The sequence below is a fragment of the Heloderma suspectum genome, chromosome 4 (assembly GCF_057233095.1).
Source record: "Heloderma suspectum isolate Gila_16-S chromosome 4, 16-S_ref, whole genome shotgun sequence".
Taxonomy (NCBI): domain Eukaryota; kingdom Metazoa; phylum Chordata; class Lepidosauria; order Squamata; family Helodermatidae; genus Heloderma; species Heloderma suspectum.
This window is the reverse complement of record NC_139461.1, coordinates 241,531,746-241,555,190: the sequence shown is the minus strand read 5'-3', so window position 1 is coordinate 241,555,190 and position 23,445 is coordinate 241,531,746. Positions and strand designations below refer to the sequence as shown.

Genomic DNA, 23,445 nt, shown 5'->3' with positions numbered 1-23,445 from the left:
ACAAGAGCTGAATATGCAAATCCTGCCTGGCAGACTCCGCAAACCACTGTGGCTTAAACAACCCACAGTGAGCTGTTTTGATCACACAAACTGGGTCACTGAGATTCTAACTAAAAAAGCAACATTATTTTCTCAACATAAAAACTAATTCAAGGAAACCTCCAGCTCTCTGTGCTCTTATTTTCCTTTTGTGCATTATACCAGAAGTATGGGAAGTGGGACAGTGGGCTTAAAAAATTAATCCTGCAAGGGGGCTTACATGGCCGATCCTGCAAGTACATTCAACTACACTGAGGACAAGTATGGATGGGTATGGTATAAAGTGCTGTTGTCCGTATTCTACAGGGATTAGATGTGAACTGTATGTGTATTTGTCACCCTTCAAAACCAGGCTGTGGTCACACCCTTTATTCAAGGGTAAGCAGCTTTTAAAGTGAACCTAACCAAACTTTCCAGAAATCAGATTTTATGTTGGAGACAGATAAACAAAAAGAGAAGGAAGCAAATCAAAGTAACATAATATGGCTTACAGTTCTCTCTAACACAATAGGCTACCATAAGCAACCTATTCACAGCAATGACAACTCAGATCTGGCCTGGATCTGACTCTGCATATCATCCGCTATCTGGTCAGGATTATGGATAAAAAGGAAGCTTTGAGCTTGTGGCTATGCCTGCACCCGTGGTTTTTTGTATGATTATTATGGTGGCTTAGGGATTCCCCTGCTGCACATGCCAGTCACATGCTGGGGGATTAGCATTATTACCCTTGGCAACGCAGCTTGTTGTGTCATGCGAACCCAGCCCGCAATGGCCAATGGCTTCTGGGTGGCTTGCTAACCACAGCAGAAACCCACCCTCGCCAGGTTTGCATGACACGACAAGCCATGCTGCCGAGGGTAATTATTCTAATCCTCCACTCCACCCCCACATGTAACCAGCATGTACAGGGTGGTTAACAAGCCACCATGGTTTATTAATCACCCTGTGATAATGCGAACCAGGTCACTGTGAATAAGTAGCATAGCCCGTATCTTGAGTCATGTTCCTGATGAGTGCTCTACTTGTGTATCTATTTTGTTTTCCCCTGAATATTAAGTACTAATTTCATGCATTGTCCCTTGTGGTCAACTGAACTAACATTTCAAATGTCCCTCATCGCAGCCATTGTCTTATTACTCCTCAACTAATAACTGTCTTCCCACCACCACCTTTTTAATGTTTATTTTAAATGCTGATTGCAGTCATATCCACATGTGCAGCAATCCTCTAGATACCTCACTAATTTCCTTTTGGGGATGTGTGCATGTGTTTGTTTCTGCCCTCGACTAATCCCAGTAGGTTTGCTCATCCACAGAGGTCTGTTCTACTTCTTTGTCTCTTTCCGCACCCATCATGGCAGGGGTGCAATCTTTTCCTGTTTCCTTTTTCTTTCTGTTGACTATTGGTTTTCAACAAATAAACTGTATAACTATCTTCTACATATTCCATAATACTTGGCTTAAAAATAAATAAAGCAAGGAGCAGCCCTCAATTCCAAGAGGGGAAATTGCATATAGAGTACATATATATAGCATCAGAACATCACAGAACAATAAGGGCCAAACAAATGTTAAGACGCAAAACAATATGCACTGGTGCAGACACAACTGGGGGTGGGGGTTGCTGAGTTTCCATTAACCGGTTATGAGAACAGCCTCTCCCTAAACCAAGGAAGGAAAGAGTAGGAATGAATAGACAGTTCTCACAATGGAGGGGTGTAAGAAGTAGGGTCCCCCCAAGGATTTGTATTGGGACTGGTGCTTTTTAACTTGCTCATAAGTGACCTCGAGTTAGCATGTTTATTCAGAATCAAGCCCCACTGATTCAATGGGCTTACACCCAAGTAAATGTGCACAGTATTGCAGCTGAAGACAAATTCTGAAATGAGTCAGATACTAGCTTTTATTGGACAAACTCGGTTATATGTAATTACACCCCCACACACACACCCAAGGTAGTATCTGATTCATGTCAGAATCTGTTCAGGGTAGTATACAATTGATAAGATAAAGGACAGATAAAAGGAAGTACTTCTTTGTAAACTGCCCAGAGAACTTTGGCTGTTGGGCGGTATAGAAATGTAATAAATAAATTCTTCACACAATGCACAGTTAAACTATGGAATTCACTTCCAGAAGATGTAGTGATGGCCACCAATTTGGATGGCTTTAAAAGGGGAGGGGACAAATTCCTGGAGGAGAAGGCTATCAATGGCTACTAGTCCTGATGCTTATATATTATGTCCAGTATCAGAGGCAGTATACCTGTGTATATCAGTTGCTAGGGGAACATGCGTGGGAGGGTGTTTTGCACTCATGTCCTGCTTGTGGGTTTCCCCTGGGCAGCTGGTTGACCACTGTGTGAACAGAATGCTGGACTAGATGAACCTTGGTCTGACCCAGCATGGCTCTTCTTATGTTCTTATGAGAAAGTAGATACAGTTTCCTCACTCTCTCATAATACTGGGATCCTCCAATGAGATCCCAATACCGGGGATCATCCAATGAAACTGAATCGTGAGAAATTCAGGACAGACAAAAAGGAGTACTTATTCACAAGGCACATATTGAACTAGGGAATTCACTACCGTAAGATTTAGTGATGGTCACCAGTGTGGACAGCTTAGGCTATCAAGGGCTACTAGTCGCAATGGCTATATGCTACCAGTCTCAGGGGCAGTATGCCACTCATTATCAGTTGCTGGGGAACACGAATGGGAGGGTGTTATTGCACTCTTTCCTGCATGTAGGCTTCCCACAGGCATCTGGTTGGTCACTGTGGGAACAGGATGCTGGACTGGCTAAGCCTGTGGTCTGATCCAGCAGGGCTCTTCTTAACATGTAGTAATTATTTAATCTCTCTCTGGTCTAATTTCAATTAATTCTGCCAATTAAAATTTCATTCTTTTTCTTAGGAAGCGTTTGCTGTGCAATTATAATAAGAGCAGAAAACTCTCTGAAGTTCATTATAAATTTTTTTAAAGAAAGTGTAATAAAAGCAGGAACAAAGATTTAACAAGGGAGATGGGAGCTAGGAAAAAAATCTAATCAGTTTAGCAGAACATTGGAATCTTTCGGTAATCAATTTCCTCTGTCTCAGTTCCACCTTCTTCATTTTACCCAACCTGTAGCCCAGTTCAGTGAGCCACTGAGCTGTCAAATAACAACGTCTGCATCTTATAATGCTGTACTAGCATCACAAACCAGCCTAGGATACAGCACTAGCCTCACAGAGTGGTTACCACTTTCATAACAGGCACCATACAAGTGATGTGACGTAACGCCAAGCTGCTGCACAGCATAGAACAAGGTGGAGAGGGGAACTAGTGGGGACAACACTTACTACATAGCCAGCCTTAAAAGCATTCCAGCCAACACAGAACCAGCTATTATCAGGTCAAACCTAGGCCTCAATACTGCTGTACAGTTTGGTCACCAGGAGCACATTACACCAGTATTCTACAGTTTACATTGGCATAGAATTCAGGTGCACTTCAAGGTGATAGGTTTGGCCTATAATACTCTAGTTGTGGCTTTATATATGTAAGAGTCAGTATTCTCTCTTATATCCCATCACAATCTCCATAATGAACTAAGAAGCACCCTCCTTTCCACTGTGTGCAAAGTCCATACAAGAAGCACAAGAAAAGTGGTGACTCCACATTTATGGAATTCTCTCCCCCTGGGTATGTGTGAAGGGTGAGCATGAGGTTCTTCTGGGAGTGCTAAGGCCTGTGGAGTGGTTTTTACTGGGATTTGTGTCTTGATGTTTCAGAGGTTCTCTTTAAGAATTCATGCTTTTAAAATGTTGGAACCCAGTATCAGCCTCTGGGATGAGACTAAATAAACGAATGCATGTAATCATATGAAACACACACCATCCCCCACATAAAATAGAACAATGCCAGCCAGAATGCATGCCTAAGACTGGACAATATCTAAGTGGGAGATTTCACCTACCAGTTTAAGCCCAATTCCTGCTCCTTAACGAGGTACTGCACAGGCACTACTATATTTACTTAAGATGAGACTATATGCCATTGGGAGTTTATTTCACCCAAACGTTCACTTTATCCTCTGTGCCTCTTCCAAGATAAATTTTGATATTCACAGGATCACTCTGAGAAGTGCTTCTCCAAGGACACACTTAAGAAATGGTTACCTATTTCTGGTTTTCCAGAATGGAAAAGATCATTAAGCACGAACCTGTCCGATAGTATTAAAAACTGATCCAAAGATTACCAAGCGCCAATCAGAATCTCTTTTAATGACTGAGAAGACATATGTGCTAACAGCTTAATTTAGAAGAAAGCAGGAGTGAGGACAAAGGTAGAAAGCAATATGTTTCCTTTACTGCTTTCAATGTTTGTTTCTTTTGGTATGCCTCCTTAAGTAGCGTCTTAGGGCTGGCTCAAAGGTTTACATTCATCACTTGATGGCTGCAGCATCAAATGGTGACTTGCATGTGTGAATGAGCCATCACAGATCAAGCACCACTGGCAGAACTTTCATTATCATCTTAAATACTGTTTTTCAATGGATTCAAATCACACATTCATTCACTTGCGAGTCATCAAGTGTGAAGTAATAATGTACAAACATGGGTGAAACAGCCCAGGGACATAGTCAGGTCAGTGCTGTGGCCCGCTGTTTGGTACTCCAGACCTTATAAATAGGTGGAGCCCCCTAGTACTTTCTGCCTCTTCCCCGATCCTCCAGACTTCTTATGTTACCATCAAACCAATATTATCTCTCTGCATACTGATTTGTTATATTCTGGTGCATAACTACACAAGATCAGAAGCAAAAAGCAGCAAGAAAGAATCTGGTGTAAACTTTTCACATCACTTTTCACTAAAAAAAACCCCCACACACCCTCAACTGTGCCAGGGTTCACTCCACTTAAAAGAGCTGTGAATAAAATCTCTCTCTCTCTCTCTCTCTCACTCACTCACACACACACCCCAACAAAAACATGGAAAGAGATTTGTATATGATTCAGCTGAAGGCTGAAGAAGTGGTGCAGCATTTTGCTGGGTAAAGAAAAAGAAATTACTCTACCTACTGCACCTCAAATGATCAAATATTACACCCCTCCTAAAGCAGCCTAGCAGCATCAAGGAAGAAAAGTCCCAAATTAGCTACGGATTTAAAGGCCAGTAAATCTGACGTCCTCCACAACACAAGATCCTCCTTGCTTCCCCTCGTCCTTCAGAACAATAGCACTAGTTGCTGGTGCTGGAATTCACATGACAGAACTCAGTTCCCGCAGGGACTCAGGGAAACGTTGGATGCTATGGAGGTGCGGGGACTTCTCGCCAGCAGGCAAGCAGTGCAGCTACAAGGCACCCCTACCCTGGGGATCTCTGACCTTCCGAGAAATCAGCAGAATGAAAGCTCAGGGGAGTCACCTGTCACTCCTGCCTGCCTGGGGGATTTCTCGCCATCGCTCTCGCTGCAGCTCCCACTCTGTGGCCGTTTCCGGGATGGCCGCTCACCCTCTATGCTGGAGGGGGAGAGCTGCCCACTCTGGCTGTGGTCCTCTCCATTCTCAAGGGGGCAGTCCAGACCTCTTTGTAGTTTCACCCCGTTCTTGGCTTTTTTAAAAAGGACAGATGTCCGCCTGCCCACTCCACTAAACGGGGGGCTGGCAGAAGCGCCCGTGGCCTGAAGGGCCAATCCGTTCAGGCCGTTGTCGCTGAGCAAGCGCTGGAAGGCGTGGCTCTCCCTCTGCAGCGTCTTCTTATCAAAGCGCTCACCCTCGGACTTCAGCCGTTTATGTAGTCTGTTCAAGGACTTGGTTTCGCTAATGGGTTTGAGAGTTGGAGGGTCCTGCAGAGAGTCCAGCTCCGATAGGGAGGGTGCAGGTCCTGTGGGCTCCAGGGTGGGGGGAAGTGGGGGCTTGGTGTCATCTGCTAAAGAGAAAAAGAATCTGCTTGAACATTTTAGAAAGAATTCCCCCAAAGTACGGATCACAGCTTTCTGTGCTTTTCTACGGACAAAAGTCAGTTGTAAGTCAGTGTGATAGCTAACTTTTGTTGCATAACCTTAAAGAAGGCATCCAGAGTGTGTGTGGATATGTGGGATCATAACTGTGTCACCCTGCCAAAGAACTAGCAAATGTACCTGTCATTTAACCAATAATGTTATTTAAGACATGCAGTCCTGCCTATTTACTTGAATGTAAATTCCATTCAATCTAGTGGGATTTACTTCCAAGTAAACATGCTGAAGATTGGGCTGCATGTCACTTATTGTCCCACCATTCTTAACTCACTTTTTCAGACCCTCATACCTTCCAGGTAGTTTGACCTCCACACATCTCTGTATGGCATAAAAGGTTTAGGAGATATGGGAAGACCAGAGGGTCAAAGAAGAAGAGTTTCAAATGCAAAAAAATGGCCTAGATCCTGTTGCAAGTCAATGGGAAACAGTTATGTGTTCTTTTGCTTTTAAAAATCTGCCACTATCCTTGCACTAAGGTCATCAAAGGCACCCAGAATTCTCATCAAAGAAACAAATCCAGATCCCAGATTTCTCCCCACTGAGCCTTCCTTCCTCTCTAACATTAATGTGTTTGAGCATTTCATTCCAATTTATGGTGGAATGAGATCAGAGATTAACTTGCATTCTTCCCCCTTTTAAGGTTCTGCTGCTGTCCAAGCATTATTTTCTGTCTGTGCAGTGCCCTGGAAACAAGTTATTCCCTCAACCGCCTAAACAGCATGGATTCTCAGCACTGCAGCGAAGCATGGCAGCTAAGCTGACCACATCCCCAAAAAAGAAATGTCACTATTCAGGAATTTCCTAACAAAATCATAAAGAGAGTGCAGACAGTCTCCAAATGCGTACACCAAACATCATATTGCCCCATTTAGTACAGAGCTGAAATGAGAGACTGGTACATTTTTAATCCAAAGCTAATTGTGGATTAACCAAAATAATCCAATGGGGTCATTTCCCCATTCTGAAGCAAGTTCTAAAACATCACTTGGGGATAATGATATTCTTATGTTTCTCAGATAATGATTAAGACTAGTTTAGACTCCCACCCACCACCACCAAGTGGCTCTTTAAAGTGCCCCTTAAGTGTTCCTTCAAGTACTTGTATGACAGAAATTAGGACTGCTGAAAACCATTCAGCAAAGTCCTAGGAGTCTCTCCTCAGCCACAGTTATGACCTGACCTTAAACTGGCTCACATACCTCTCATTGAGCAGCTACTTAGCACATTGCATTGCTACAAGGCTGACAATTGGATTTCATAACTATTACCCCCTTTTAGAAAGCTCTAGAAGTCTGAAACTGTGAGATGTGTGATAACATATTAAGGACGCAACCCTATGCAGATAGGCAGCCGCCTCCGAACTTGGAGGGGACCGCCTATCCAATGCAGAGCAGGAGAAGCATGGAGGGGATCATTCCCTCCGCGTTTCTCCTGCCCTGCATTTGCATCTAGACAGCCGATTCTGGCTGGAGCAGGGGAGGAGGCTGCTGGATGACACATAGGATGTGTCATACCCGGTATTTCCACCCCCCTGCCCCAGAATGCCTCTTTGGCCTCTCCACGCTCCTCTTGCAATCATGGAGCACAGGGCTGTTCTGCACTGCCTGCAAGGCAGTGCGGAAGGGGGGGAAGGTTGGTTCTCCGGGAACCAACCTCAGAGCACGGGCTCCAAGGTAGGTTCCCAGAAAACCAGATACCCTATGGCCATCTAGCTGCTGACTAGCGGCCATAGGATTACTCCCTAAGATCTCAATCTGCATTTTGCAAAAGAGGTTTTTTAAGGTGCCAGTGTCACTGGGAGAGGGGGGAGGGTTGAATACGCCTTTAACAACCTATGCAGATCAGAAACAAAGACAAATGAAAGGGTCTCAAACTCCAAATCATTTTTTTTAAATTAACAACCCTTATCAGTTCATAGGCCTGGTTCTCAGGAGCAGCAGGAAGACAGAATGTTACTATTTGTTCCATCCTATCAGTCTTCCCCACACCTGGTTGCTTGAGCAAGCTATGCCCCCGCCCCTTTCTTCCTGTCTCCTGGCATAACACTTGCATACCTAATAGAGCTAGCAAGAATTCTACCCAAATTATATATATGCCATCAGCAATACATGGGATTATTGAAACCCACTGTTGGAAGACCTTGCTGCTCCAGTAGCTCTTTAAAAAAGCAGGCATACATCTGCCCCTCCCCTCTCACTATGGCAGTGGAAAGAGAATGAAGAGGGGTTAGAATTTATTCTAACAGTTTGATAGGGGCTGTTGATACTGCTCTTGTGAGTAGAAAAATGTTGTGGTGAGACAGCAGATACTAGACAGAAAGGAAGTAAGCAAACAGTAGGGAAGGTGGTTAAGCAGCCACGACCACTTGGATATGAGTTGGGGAAATATGGAAATAACTCCAGCTCCCACAGAATGGACTGCACTCCTCAATCCTCCCCTCTCAGGGACTGTATGCTCACACGCAATGGTTGAGAACTTTGTACTATCCTGGCTGGTTTGTTGAAGATTCTTGAATAAACAGGCAATGGGTGTGAAAATGATACAATTTGCAATGAGCTTTGATGTACACAAGGGTTTTGCTTCATTTATCAGAATAGTGTGGAAGAGGAATACCAGTATGGGCTGAAACCAGGACCATATGAATAACTTGGATTAGTTGTAGGCAGATGCAAGGCATCATGTGCATAGTGATGGCTATCTGGATGCTCTGCTGTTATCTACCAAAGACAACCCAAATTGTTGATATAAGTTTGCAACATCACCACAAATAAAAACATGTCATGTGAATTGGCCTTTAGATCTTTTCCCAGTAAGAGTGGTTGATTAACACCTTTTAGCATGCAGCCAGTGTCACTTTGTGAGTGAAGTTAAGTTAAATCACTTCTAACGTTTTATCCTGTTTGGTTTAATTTTGAAGCTATAAAGAGCTAAATGTTGAAAATGTGAAGACTTTTATTTTTAAGAACAGTATATTTAAATGGAAATTAAGCATATTAAATATTGGGTTTTTCTTCTTTATATGTAGCCTACCAAAAGGAATGCGTCAAATTCGTATTGCGCTCACTTGCAAAACTAAGATATTTGGGAAGGTTAAAGATGGTGTTCTGCGATTCACACACCATGTGTTAATTTGGTTGTATTATTTTTCTACTTGTACTGAGAAGTATAGATCACTGTAAACTACCAGCACATAAATGGCCTTTTGACAGAAAGGACTACATTATAATCATCATGAGATGGTTGAATCATGTATTCATCTGAACTGAAAGCCTTTATGAAAGGCTTCATGTTTTAAATTATTATTTCTGTTCTATTAGAAAGCTGTTTGTGCAGATCTCAAACTCTGTTACTGTGGACAATTCTCTCTCATAAATTACGTGCATCTCAGTTAAAAATACACTGGCTTGATATAGGTAGATCTTGTATCCAAGTACATGTGCTAAGAATTTAGCTTTATACCCCTACTTTGCAGTTGTTTGCTAACACTTTTATCTTTCAGAGTAACCTATGGATGTCGAGTATCTGATGCTCACTAATATTTTTTAATCCTTTATGGTAATGCCAGTTTAAGACAGGTAATATAAGGGTTTAAAAAATAAATAAATCTCAGTTTCAATGAATTGCTGATGCTGATAATCAGTGCTTGCTGATGCTGACTCTAATGCCTTCGTTACCACAATCTCGTCTTTTCATGAATATAGAAAGATTTTATATGGCCTGCCCTAATTATGTCAGGTCGCTTTGTCGTCTGATTTCTGTTCTTGAGCATTTACGAGTGTTCACTTTCTACAAGTCAGTAAACAATGTCCATGGCTGAAATTACAGTTTTGCATGGATTTGCTTAGTTTTATACACAGAAATTAGCGCTTTTCTACTATACTGAATAAACATATAAGGCAGCACCTATGCACCACCAGCCATCTGGCACCAGGGGCCACTATTCTTCCAACTTTGCATTTGTCATTGATCACTCTGATAGTAAGTGCACTGCACATACCAAGAGGGCTTGCTGCTCTGTGGCTGCAGGTAAAGCTTTACAAAGATGCTAAAGCTGAGAAAAGAGCTGCCTGTAACAAGCTGGTGTATTTGGGGCTTTTGGACAGCACAGAGGTCAACAACCGTGGCAGGTATGCAGACAAGTTCTCTGACAATATGACAGCCAGCTGATCCACACTACATTTAGCAATCACAATTATTTGTGATTTATTTCATAGTATTAAACTTCACCTAGGTTATTGTTTTGAGCTTTTCAACAGGAAGAGAAGGCAGACAATGTCCAACAGCCATTTCCTTTGCTGCTGCCATGAGAATGACATTCTAGGTAAAGCACTGACTTGCCCAACCTATAGCAAAGGGCCAGCTCTGAGTGTTTCTCTGGTTATTTTTTCCTATGTATTGTACTTCTCATCTTCATGGTGTGTCAAAACATACGGACACTGTTTTCTCATCTGGCTTTTAAAGCACAGTCAGAAGGCTACTCAGATACCACCAAATGCTGCTATTTTGGAAACAGAGCAACCCCCTGCTCAAAAGCAACTAAGATCCTGACTGGCTGCAATCACTTGTGTGCTATTCTGTACCTATCTATGCTATCTTTGATTCACAGCAGACCATGGGACCACAAGCCAACATCCCTTGTTTTAATCTATTCAGCTTCCTTTAGAGCACCTATGCAAAGTTACAGTTCCTTCAGAATCTCAAGCTATAACATTTACATACATACTATTCTTGCAAGTATGTACCCAATAGCTGACAGACACTTGAGGAACATGAAACTGATAGCCTTCTGATAAACTTTAAAAAATTTCTGATGAGATTGCCAATTAGTACTTCCAGTGTAGGTGTCTTTGTGATGTTTCTAGGAACTGGGATAAGATCTTCAAACACATTTCTGACTATCTAAGCTGGGTCCCTAGCAGCTTTGGGTAAGACCTAGCCCAGAATACTCTCGAGATGCCTCAGAGATGTCAGCATAAAAGGATTCTGGCTGCAGTCATAAAGATTCAAGACTGGCACACCTGATTATCATCTGCTGCTTTCTCCCAAACTCTCCAGGCCTTGTTACAAGAATGTAAAATTTGATAATATGCTACACAATATTAAGGATGTTTCTGATACTCTCCATTCCTTTAGATGATTTCTGTGTGTGTTGTTAAAAGCAATCACTGATTATACATTGACTTCTTCCTAACAGAGTAATATAGGATTCATGTCCTCAGATCGGGGGGGGGGGGGGGGGGGGTCCATTTACCCAGCTAGCTCCCAGGGGACTCCCTTTGCAGCACAGCCTGAATGGCTTCCCTCAGAGATCTGGTGAAACCTCTCACCTTTCTCAGCATCTTCATCCCGTTCTCCTTGTAGCATTTTCTCCAGTCCCTCCTCCCATGGAGCTGGATCTCCATTTGGCATGGTTTTGTTCTGCTGCTGGGCCAGCTTTTGCCGGATAGAATTGATTTCACGTCTCAAGAGGCGGATGCGGCGGGTTCGGGCACCGCTCGACCTCATGGTGCTCACCATGTCCAGCTTTTCCAGTAGCTCCTTCAGTTGCACCTCTAAGGAAAGGTGAGCCCGGTTCTCAGGAAGGAGAATATTATCAACTGCAATGAGAAAAGTAGTGGTATGAACTGCCAGCGATTGACGCCTCCTGCCAATTAAAATGTTCTCTGAACTCGTCAAGTGATTCAAGCTATCAATGCCACACCTATGCATAGCTCTTACCAAAGCTACCTTTGAACGTCATACCGGAAGCAGCGAGTAAGCATTTTTAAGATGAGATTTCAAGAACATATAGGATATATATCACACAGCCAATGGGCCAGTTCACACATAATGACAACTCGTGTGTTCTCGGGGACAAGCAAAAGCTGTCAGGATGGACACTGAGCCCATAGAACCTCAGAGCAGTTCTGATTCTGAGGAGGAACAGCCGTCCATGGAAGAGGAGCACGCTCATCCCTCCCAGGCCCTGCAGCTGGCAGAGATTCCTCCTGCCGGCATTCCAGACATAGATAGCAGTCCTGGGAGTGAAAGAGCACGGGAGGAGGGCTGGCTGGATGCTCGACGCAGAGAGCGACGAGCTATGGAGGGCATGGAAAGGAGGCGTAGCGCCCGTTTGGCGCGCAAGCAACGGTCGCGTCCAGAGGACCCAAGGGAAAAGGGGAGGGACTCTCCCTAGCCCATAAGTTCAGGGTCTGCAAGTGATTCTCGTTCAAACGGGGACCAACTGTTTCCAACCCGGGGCATAGATTACTCTGCTGTTCATAGCTTAGTCGCTGGTGATAGAGTTATTAAGTTGTAAAAGGAATAAAGCCTTGAAAAGACTCCTTTTTCTGTGTCTGGAGCTGGCTATTGGAGTAGACTGAAAGAGGCCAGCTAGGGCCTCCTGACAGAAGCACTGCCTTCGGCACACTTGCTACTTCCGCTTTCATTAACAATCTACAATTGCCCCATTCATAGGTTGTTAGCTGACATCCGAACCCAGACACTCTGGGTTGGTACGGGGTTAAACAACCCAGAGTTAACCCATGGATCACTCCTGCTAGATTTTAGCAATTCTTGGGTTAAATAACCCACAAGCTGCCAGTATTTAAGAACTGGGTCAGTGAGAAAGAGAGAGAGAGTTCACGGTCCATGGGATCAATTGGAAACTGAGGTGTGGATTAGGATTACCAAAATATTGTTGTATGGGATGTTGCCTCCAAACTGGTTTTCTGAATTACTATCTATCTTTACACTTGTGGACTTTTTATCTTAAATTACATTTTATTATTAAAGCAACAATCCCCAAAGCAAACTCACCATCCTCCCAAGAAAAACGATAGAAGTCTTCCGTCTTTGGCGATTCAGGCAAGTGAATCCCTACTTGGGGGTCAAAACCAATACTCTCAGCTTGTCGCCGTGCATGGCGTAATATTGCCCCTCCAAGGTCTCTGAGCCGTACAGCTGCTCGATGGAAAATGGTGTCTTTAGAATTATACCTCATGCAATTGGTAAGAATAAGGTTAAAGTCTTCCTCAAACTCATCCAGTGTTCGGTACTGGTGGGACTCCAGCTTCTGCCTCATGGTAGAAAAATCCATCGGCTTGGAAATGAATTCCAGGTAATCTGGAACCTAAACATATAAAACCTGTACAATTACAAAAATCATTTACTAGCCAACCAGGGCATACCCATCACAAGCACTCTAAATGCCCTCTCACTGGCACTGAGGTAGAGCACAAATGCTCAGCAATATCACCCAGTCAAGTCATACCCCATTCTGCTCTGGCAAATGAGATGACCTTGCTGAGAAGCAATAGCCGACATCCTCAAAACAGTGGGCAGTAGGGAAGCCCTCTGCATAAGCACGTTGGAGAAATTCCTTAGTTCATGCAATGACAGAACAAGTGTGGCATGAGCAGTCCAACAGGGCCTTACTCTTGCCAGAGACAGTATTATGTGGGCATCCATCTGAACAGGACTTCAGGTCAAGCCAAACAACGCTTCCAGGTACTTGCCTCACTCAGGTTTACAGGCTCTGCAAAGATCTGGGCTGGATCCTTTTCCTGCAGTAGATCCAGTGTTGTGCGCAGCAGCACATTGAAGGGTGTGAGCTGTAACTCCATAGCAGCTTGCTGAACCTTTACCTGAAAATCAGAAAAACAATACCACCCAGAGATATCAAAGATAGATGAAACAAATGTAACAAACCGGCCCACTCAGCCACGCTGTAAAAATGGGAGTATAAGCTAATTCCAGAGGAAGTTTGGACAGTGCTTTTTCCATCATCTACAATGTGTGTAGTTAATTAGTTAATTACATTTCTATACCACCCAATAGCCAAAGCTCTCTGAGCGATTCACAGCTTTGAAAAAGTTGCCTGTATACTACACAGGAGCACATATTTCAAGAAGGCATTTTCTTGCCCCTTATGAAAGATGCTATAAACACTAAAACAGCCTCCCATAAGACATGGGAGCAGTCCTGTTCAACTTACTTCATATAGTTTGAACAAGTCAAACGTCACTTAAAGCATAAAACAGCAAGTTTAAAACTGATGTTTAGATATGTAATGGCATTTCCTGTAAGCAAACTATGTGAACTGCAAAGATCACAAATGCCAGCTTTGTTGAATCCAACTAGCTAAAGGTTAAAAGAATAGCAGTATATGAGACAGCAAGCAAGGCCGACATCACCATTAGGGAGAGTGAGGCAGCTACTTCAGGAAGCTGATTCTGGGTGTCACGAAAGGGCAGCAAATTAGTACCGTTGTATTTTTACTGTCATGAAGGGGAAGATGTGCTTGTGGGATTTTCTGCCAAGGTACCAAAATAATTTGGCAAGCCTTGGGCACTATGCACCTTGACTTGGAGGGGGCGGGCACCATTTGCTGCTCTGCTTAAGGTAGCAACATGTCTTGAACCAGCCCTGACAACAGGACAAGTATGGCACAAGCAGTCAAAACAGTAATGAATATAACTATGGGAAGTAATAGCCCCAAACTGTGGTAATAAAGATTATGTCAGTAAGTTAAATATGTAATAATTCCTCACGTGCTATTTCTTGCACCTTTCTCCAAAGTGTCATGATCTCAGGACTCAATAAAGTACTAGTTTAATATATACATTTTATTTTAACAATCTAAGCATATTTGATCATATAGCATTAATATGAAATAAAAGGTATTGATCTGATATCCAAAAGAATGCTGCTTACAAAAGGCATGTTTATATTAAATATAGCTTTTTCATTAAAGACAAGGTATTAATAAAAAAAAGCCTAGGAAACAACACTGGAAAAAGCGTTCAACCTATTTTGGACAGGAATGTGCTCCCCCTAAATAGGACCAGGTTTGTTGTTTGGGGATACTGAAAGATCCAGCATTCTCACTGGATGCCCAAGTGATGTCCATGGCACACAGTGCTTTTCACCAGTGGTGGCTTGAGCATTAACTATGACTGTTCATGGACAGAGATAGCCTAGCCACAATCGTCCATGCATAGGTAATATCTCATAAGAACATAAAAGCTGTGCTGGATCAAACCAAGATCCATCTAGTCCAGCATTCTGTTCACGCAATAGCCAACCAGCTGCTCATGGGAAACCCTCAAGCAGGACATGAGTGCAACAGCACCCTATCCCCCATATTCCCCAGCAACTGGTATACATAGGTATACTGCCTCTGATACTGGAGGTAGCCATCTGGAATAGTAGCCATTGATAGCCTTCTCCTCCAGGAATTTGTCCAATCCCCTTTTAAAGCAATCCAAATTGGTAGCCATCACTACATCTTGTGGAAGTGAATTCCATAGTTTAACTGTGCATCGTGTGAAGAAATACTTCCTTTTATCTGTCCTTTATCTTATCAATTGTACACCACCCTGAACGGATTCTGACATGAATCAGATACTATGGGGGGGCGGGGGTAGTATCTGACTCATTTTAGAATTTGTTTTCAGCTGCAATGCTGTGCACGTTTACTTGGGTGTAAGCCCAGTGAATACACTTGGCTTGATTCTGAACAAACATGCTTAGGATTTCACTGGTTTTTGGACAATAACTTATAAGTTCCAGGACACCTTTAGCAGTTCCAATCAATGGCATTAAATAGTGCCTGTCTCTCATTAGCAGTGTAAACTAAAGCAGTGTTTGCATGGACAATGAAACTATCCTGTAGAAAACTTAAATATCATGTCTAGGCTCAAGAAACAACGCTAATAGACCACCAAGTCATGTTTCTACCCACCTGCTCACGTTTAAGTTTCTCACGCTTACGAATTAATTCGATGAGCAGCCGTGCCCTTTCTAAGTCATGCCGCAGTTTCTGCCAATACTTCAGTTCTTCTTTCACTGCAGTGGTCTTCTCATCCTGCTCTTTCTGTGAAGTGGAGATAGTTTATATTATTTTATTTTGCCTGCTCTCACTTCATATCTCTCGATTCACCTCTCTCTTCCTGTCTACAATCATTCACAATCAGGCTCTATCTAAACCACAGAATATGGTTTATATGCACTGTGATTCAGTCCAGTTGAGCCCTAAGCATAGATTTGGTTTTGGCTATCTAAAGAAGACCATTCCAGTTTATAACTGCATTCTTGAAATGTTTTAGCGATGCTCACTGACATTCTTGTTGTACCTTTTCAGATATAAGTTGTTATGTTATCCCAGTTCTATAATTGAGACCCAGGCTCCATTGTGTTGGATTCCTCTACCAAGGACTACTTGCAAACAAACAAATGATGGGGCATAAGCAAGTATCAAATATTAATTCTGGGTGAAGACAATAGTAAAGTGCATGCCTTGCTCACTGTTGATGCTATGTGAATGTTAGGTAGTAGTAGTAGTAGTAATAAAGCTAGAGTTTGTGCCCTGAGAAAAACAAATAAGCCAGACCAAAGGGAATGGACCACAACAGTAAATGAGAAGGTATGGCCATGTGACATTAAAAATTATGGAAAAGTGATGTTCAGCAGGGCTGATTGCTTCTAAAGTAAAGACAAATGTAAAGATCTACACAGGAAAGAAAAACAAAGAGGACAGAATCCAGTGATTAATATCCAGAATGAAAGTAACATTCAAAGGAAGCAAATGCTGCAGTCATCTATGGGATGACTTTAGAGTATTTTCATGATAAAGATGTTGGCCAATGAAGGCTTTGCTTTTCTCTGTATTGCAGTCTAATAAAACAAAATACACATTGTTACAAAGAGTTGTTATGCACCCACTAAGAGAGGATGTAGAAGTTCTATTCCTACTACTCACTACAATTTCCCAAAATTAACCACCCATCCACTTCTTTTATCTGGCAAACCTTCTCAGAAGCTTTCCCAATCAGAACCCTTCCCACTTTTCTCTCATGCTATTTCAGACAGCAGTAAAATGCCATACCTGTTCTGCATTTCTTTGGGACTGTAAGTGAGAGTGCAGACGCCGTATCAGTGGGACACCATTTCTTGACTGACGCTTTAACAGCCAGTAGTTGTGAAGCCTCTGCATAAACTGATTCTTTCTCTGGAAGGACAGTCCACTGCAGATTTTATTCAGCCTAGGGAAAAGAACAGCATCAAGAGATTTCACCATGTATTAAACCCAGCTTCAGATTTAAGCTCATGTGAGACATGGTAACCCTCCCACTTCAGCAATATGGTGCCTAATTTTGTAATGTCATGTGGGTCCATATTAGGAACTATACAAGTACCACAAGTTCATCAGAGGCTTTTCAGCTGTGGAACTGGTTCCACAACAGCTCTACAGCTCCAATTAAGCAGCAGCAACAGTGACATGGGCACCATCCAGCCACCAGTTGAGCTCAATTGGACCAAATTACTTCAGAAGCTTAACGCAAGCAACTTTCATACAATCATTTCAGTGTACTGTTATAAGCACTAGGCAACAAACTGAACTGTAGAAGGCTGCAGTCCTGCACATAATTAGGCTACCTATATCCCATTGACCTAAATGGGATGAACCTATGTTGTTGTTGTTGTTCAGTCGTTAAGTCGTGTCCGATTCTTCGTGAACCCATGGACCATAGCACGCCAGGCCTTCCTGTCCTCCGCTCTCTCCCGGAGCGTGCTCAAGTTCATATTCATTGCATCGGTGATGCTATCTAGCCATCTCATCCTCTGCCATCCCCTTCTCCTTTTGCCTTCGATGAACTTATACTCACCCCATAACTTGGAAGGTATCATTGCTTCCAAAGAAGCTTTTCATCTAAAAATTTGTATCTATTTTCTATCCTGTTTCAAAAGACTTATATGTTACATTGTGGTAGACTCTGCCATGTAGCACTCCTTGCACATAACACTGTTTGCATTCTTCATTTATCTATTCAAAATATTTTAAAGTATTTTAAATGTTATTTGCCTTTGAGGACAGAAAAGCTACAACTGTGTCCATCAAAGAAGTATAAAACATATTAAATACATTTGATCTATGTTTTCTGGCAGTGTTGTTCAGAATTTGCTATAGTGGCCATAGACTAGAAAAGATGGCATTTAAGCAGAAAACTGAAGAGAAATACTAGACTAGTTTATGGATCAGCATGGAACCTATGACCTGTTGCACCACTCACCGGTAAGAAGGGATCTGGGTGACCATCAGTAGAGGCGCAGAAGCACAGGTTTCCTTCTTTACCTTCTGCTTCAACTTCACTTTGTTCTTGTTTTTGGGAGTGCCCTCCTCCACTGTCTCATTCTTTGCAATAACCTCCTCTCCTTCATGAACAGTAGCTGTACGCCCTTTCTTCACACTGCCAGGAGGGGAATGAGCCTCACAATAAGCAGTTTTGCGCACAGTAAATGTTGTGCCGTTGAGGCTTGTCTCCCTCATGGGCTCAATCTTCATGAAGAGACCAGCCCTCTGGGCACAGGTAACATGGAAAGCAGTGTAGCAGTTCACCTTGTGACACTGGATGGCTGCTCCCATTCCCTTTTGCTTGCAAATGTAGCATGTTAGCTTCCAGCGAGCTGGTGGGATATTTTCTATCCCTTCAATTGGTTCCAGAAACACAGTGTTTGCAAAGCAGACTTCTGGAATCCAGATGGCACAAACAACATGGGCCCAGTGACCATCACTGGTCTGTTTGAAGGCTCCACCTTTGTTTGGGCACAAAACACAGTCAACTGGGCGGGAAGGGGACTGTAGGCAGCAGCGACAAAGCCATTGCCCCTCAGGGATGTAGGGCACCCCGTAGCATTCCTGGTGCACAGCCAAGTTACAAATGTCACAAAACAAAATAACATTGCTGTTATGACACTCATCATCCATGCAAACACAACAAACAGCATCCTCATCTATCAGAGTCTGCTGGGCCCCATTATTACGGCTCTCCAAGTAGGACTCCTTCTCCAGCCGATCTACCAGCAATTCAAACGTCTCAGCAGAAATTGACCCATAGCCATCATTCTTCCGCTTCTCATTGATCATGTCAAGCCAAGCCAAATCCTCCTCATCCATATCATACTCCACTTCAGCATCAACATCCTCAGGTGGTTTCTCAACGTACTGATAGTATGCTGAAGGCAAGGGTGGAGCATCTGGCTGGCTGAAGGAGTCAAGCATGCGAAAGCTGGGCTGCGGTAGATGGAAAGATGTCCCAGGAGCATGTTTCGTGCATGTCTCTCTTTTTTTGCCTTTGCACTGAGTTTTCTTGGATTTCGAAGGAAATAGTGGCAGTTCACTGTTTTCTTTGTTACTGTTGCATTCTGTGATGTCCTGGGCAGTCAGCTCATCCTCTGTGATGATCTTTAGAGGATCATAAATACTGATTCGATGGAGACGCCCTTCAATATCAACTTCCACTATTCTCTGAGCCTGGGCATATGTCAGAGTCTCCCGTGTGGGTGAGCATTTCAAGCTGTATGGTGAAGGAGAACGTCTCCCTTCTAGGGTCTGCCGGGACCTCCTCCGAGGTTTCCTCATAGCAGCAACTCAGAGAACCTACAGCATAAGCCAACAGAAAAGCAGTTTAAACAGCAGCACATACAAACATGAGCAGTAAAGATTCCAGTACAACATAGGGGCTAACTCTTTAAGGGTGCAATCCTATGCATGTTTAGATAGAAAAATGTCGTTCAATTCCCAGCATGCCCCTGCCAGGACGGCTGGATGGAGGGATGCTGGGAATTATAGGATTTTTTTCTGCCTAAATATGCATAAGATTGCACTCTAAGCTGATTAATTGGTTGAAGTGAATTATAACTAATAGGGCTGAGAGTCAAGAGCACACTTGTTTATTTCGAGCCATGTTTGGTTGTGGGAATAAAAAAAGAAAATATTAAAGATGGGTTATAAGTGAGTGGTAGACAGCTTTTGTGTATGAAAAAGCAACTTAGCTCGCACTTTCTCCAGTATCTCAAAAATGTACCTGACGTTTTGGCAATATTGATTTATTATTGAAATTTATTTAAACTGAATTGGTAACTCAGTTAAAAGGCAGGTCATTAACCAGCTAGCAACACAATCCAATACATGTCTATACATGTACTGAGTTAGTGGGGCTTACTCCCAAGTAAGTGGGTACAGGATTGCATCCTAAAATTATTTAATCAATTAATATCCCTTAACATTAAAAAAATCCTGAATATGAACCCTTAGATCCTTTTTATCTCTCATCCTTCTCAAATGTTTAAGAGAATTGAGTATGGTGATCATTTACAGAAAAAACAAAACTAAGATTCCATGGCTGGCAGATGGGAAAGCTAGAAAGGAACATCTGTAAGAGAAAACCTGGAAGCAAAGAACAAAACCCAACCAAATTTTTAAATATGAAGAAATGAGCAGGAGGAAGACACTAATTTGAAAAGGCTTGAAAAAAGGACCTAATGTGAGAAATACCAACTCACATGAAGAGGTTAGCTGAAGCATGCACTAAATATCACACTGTCTCTCAGTGTATGAGTGCAGACTAAAAAGATAAATTTGGGCCATGGGGCTTATCTCTGACTGCACTGTTGGGTGTGTGACACTTCAAAGTAGCAGCTTACTAGTGCTCTATGCCACTTCTGAGTGTCATTTTGGCAAAAAATACAACTTACAAATGCCTCAAATAAATAATACATGAGATCCATATGTCACTGAGGTGTATAATGCAGCGCTTCTCAACATTTGTAAACTCAGGACTCTATTACAAAAGACTGGGTTTAACCCATTTGCAAACCACGGATCAGTCTAATTCTGCAAACACTTTTTCACTGAAGAAAAATAGCCAGAGTTAGATCCTACAATAGCAATGAATTAGCTCTGAATATAAAGAAAAACATATTCCAGAACTGACTGCATGGCTGCATTCACATGTGCTAAACCATGCTTTAGCATGATGAGGATGGGGCAAAGCAAGCCTCAGGCTTGCATGCTCCCCCATCCCCCACCCCCACATCTGCTCTGGCACAGTTGCAAACTGGAGACCAGAAGCTTTCACTTCCAGTTTAGGTTAACTGCAAGTTAATGTTATGCCTGAACCCAAAACTGTGGTAAATTTTGATGAATTATGGTTTGTTGAAGCAAGCTTCATAAACCATATTTTAACTATGACTTGTTTCAACAAATCATAGTTAAAATTAACTACAGTGGCTGCATTCGGACATCAAGATAAGCCATGGCTTATGATGACAGGAGTGACATGTGATGAGCCTCAGGTTTGTACACTCCCCCTCTTATCTCCTCCTCCACACAGCCAAGGGGACGCCTGATGTTTCTGCTTCCACGTTGAGAGTCACTGAGGCAGACAAGTGAGCAGCAGAGACAGGCTACCAGCAGCTCTACCTGAGTCACCCCAGGAAGTTCAAGCAAGGGTTGTGCTCCTGCTGTGGGTGCTCAAACAGTCATGGCCTGATCCACAAGTACGGATGCAACATGTGACAGCAGCGCTTCCGCCGGTACACCAAGGACATTGGCTTCATTAAGTTGGATTAAAAGCCAGTTTATAAAGATGGCTTGAAGAGACTTTTGAAGAGGCTGAAGAATGCTGGAGGATTTACCTGAATGAGCAATCCTTGCCATACATTGTGTGAATAAAAATAAATATGCATTCATAAAAAAATAAAGAGGGCTTCCACATTGAGGACTGGACTGTGCCCTTGCTGCTTGGAAGCCCCCAAAGATTCCTACGTCCTGCTGGGTTGAAGCTGGCAGGGAGGATGAACAGCAGAGGCGATCTTGCTTTCCTATCCTCTGACCTCCTATATTTTCACTAGATGGGCTTTTCAGCCCATCTAGTGAGGGACCTTCAGAGGGGGAGGAAAAGAGGTTGGAGGAGGCTCAGAATAAATCATATCCTGGCCTCTCTGGTCCCCTGCTCTCCTTGCCCACCAGAATGCCCCCTTTTCTCTCTCTTGATTTTCCGAACTCAGAGAGGCAGCCAGCGCCTCTTCACACTCACTGCAAGGGGTCCAGGTCAGATCTCTGACTCCCCGTCCCAAGGTTAGAGCACTGTCTCCAACCTTGGAAGGGGTTTTCCAATCCACCTGAAGGCTCACTGCAGTTTATCCTCACAACACTAAACCATGGTTTAGTGTACAGCATTATATGCAAATGATGCCATCCAGACCAAACAACCCAGGTGGATTTGGAATTGCACTCCTATAATCTGAGTTCAAGGAAAATGTTCAAAGAGCCAGGCTCTGAGAAATGCAAGTGCCAAATTGGTGTTGCAAACATTTTTCCTGGCTAAAGCTCTCTATTTAACTATATGCCAGGCAGAAATTCAACAGATGCATCATTCCCAAGCATGGGGACCTGCACCTGATATGCAGCTCCTAATGGTGTAGATCAGGGATGGGGAACCTCCAGGCCACAGACTGGATACAGCCTATGGGAGGGTCCCCATCAGGACCACCATCTTCTTCCTGCAGGCCTGGAGAGTTAGACTCTGGAGATCGCTGACTGGAGATAAGGGATTTTCCCTGCTTTCCCTCCACCCTTGAACATGCTGCATTTAGGCTTTTTGAAAGCTTCCATTGTGGCTAACAGAGGCTTTTTAAAAGCCTAGCTACAAGGAGTGAAGGGTTAATAGATCCTCTGTTAAGATAAGCCATATTCTAATTGTAGCAGCTACAATTCAATTGTGGCTACAGAATACGGGCTTTCAGCTTGCATCTGCTTAAAGTGTACATACCATTCTCAAACTACTTGTTGTGGAGTAATGTCATTTAAGTCAGTAGACCTACTTCACAGTGAACGGTTTTAAGACTGCTGCAAAATATTAGAACTGAGAATAATCCCAAAAACCTAATTGCCCAACTACTAAAATACTGATGCCAACACCTAGAAATTTGGTGTGTCCCCCCCCATCTCTATAAAGGTTCTAGCATCCCAAAATATGATGCTGCCTTCTAAGCATTTTAAATATTTTAGCAGGATATATTAGCCAATTGTCTGAATGGCTATAAGAAATCTAGTCCCCTTGGTCTTGATGAGGTCTTCAGTTGTTAAATCAGCTGTGCAATAAAACTGTTATCATAAATAGTAATGCTGCAACCCTGCGCCTGCTTACTTGGAAGTAAGGCCTTCTGAACTCAGTGAGACTGTCTTCCAGGTAAACATGGATAGAATCAGAGTGACAAAATGTCTATAAAATCTGCAGAGTTGTGTGTTCTTTTTGAAGAGAATGATAAAACTCTTTAGCCAGACTAAACCTGCAAAATGTTCAATACAAAAAGAACCTGGAAAGACACAGCAGCCAACCGGTCATCCAGGTACTTCAGAATTAAGCATTCTGCATGTATTGGTGGGCATCACTTTTGAGTAATTGTCCTTAACCCTGTGGTATCAGCACTTTCATATGATTTGCCAGCCAGAGGCAGGGAGCTAAAATTTACAGCAATCAGTGATGTGGGTTTTTCAGAAAAAAAAAAAATTAATCATAAAATTTTCCACTGTCCTAAAATAACTGAGATCTGATTTAGTATGTTCAACTTA

General features: G+C 42.9%; 1 protein-coding gene and 1 pseudogene across 8 annotated transcripts in view; one reads left to right on the top strand and one right to left on the bottom strand.

Annotated features, from left to right (window-relative positions):
- The window catches only part of BRPF3 (bromodomain and PHD finger containing 3), a 55,860-nt gene that overhangs the window by 15,566 nt on the left and 16,849 nt on the right, over positions 1-23,445 (bottom strand). For 3 of the 8 annotated variants that reach the window (XM_084852927.1, XM_084852929.1, XM_084852933.1), the window contains exons 2-8: positions 18,101-19,467; positions 16,915-17,071; positions 15,772-15,903; positions 13,544-13,672; positions 12,846-13,158; positions 11,375-11,644; positions 5,453-5,956 (exon numbers count right to left, since the gene is read on the bottom strand). In XM_084852927.1, the coding sequence (XP_084709053.1) occupies positions 5,453-5,956; positions 11,375-11,644; positions 12,846-13,158; positions 13,544-13,672; positions 15,772-15,903; positions 16,915-17,071; positions 18,101-19,449 (2,854 nt within the window). In that variant the 5' untranslated portion in view covers positions 19,450-19,467. Of the gene's footprint in view, positions 1-5,452; positions 5,957-11,374; positions 11,645-12,845; positions 13,159-13,543; positions 13,673-15,771; positions 15,904-16,914; positions 17,072-18,100; positions 19,468-20,372; positions 20,409-23,445 lie in introns of those variants that run through there. The other 5 variants (XM_084852931.1, XM_084852930.1, XM_084852928.1 and 2 more) reach the window with 4 other exon arrangements.
- LOC146348374 (small ribosomal subunit protein uS14 pseudogene) lies at positions 19,518-21,532 on the top strand (annotated as a pseudogene).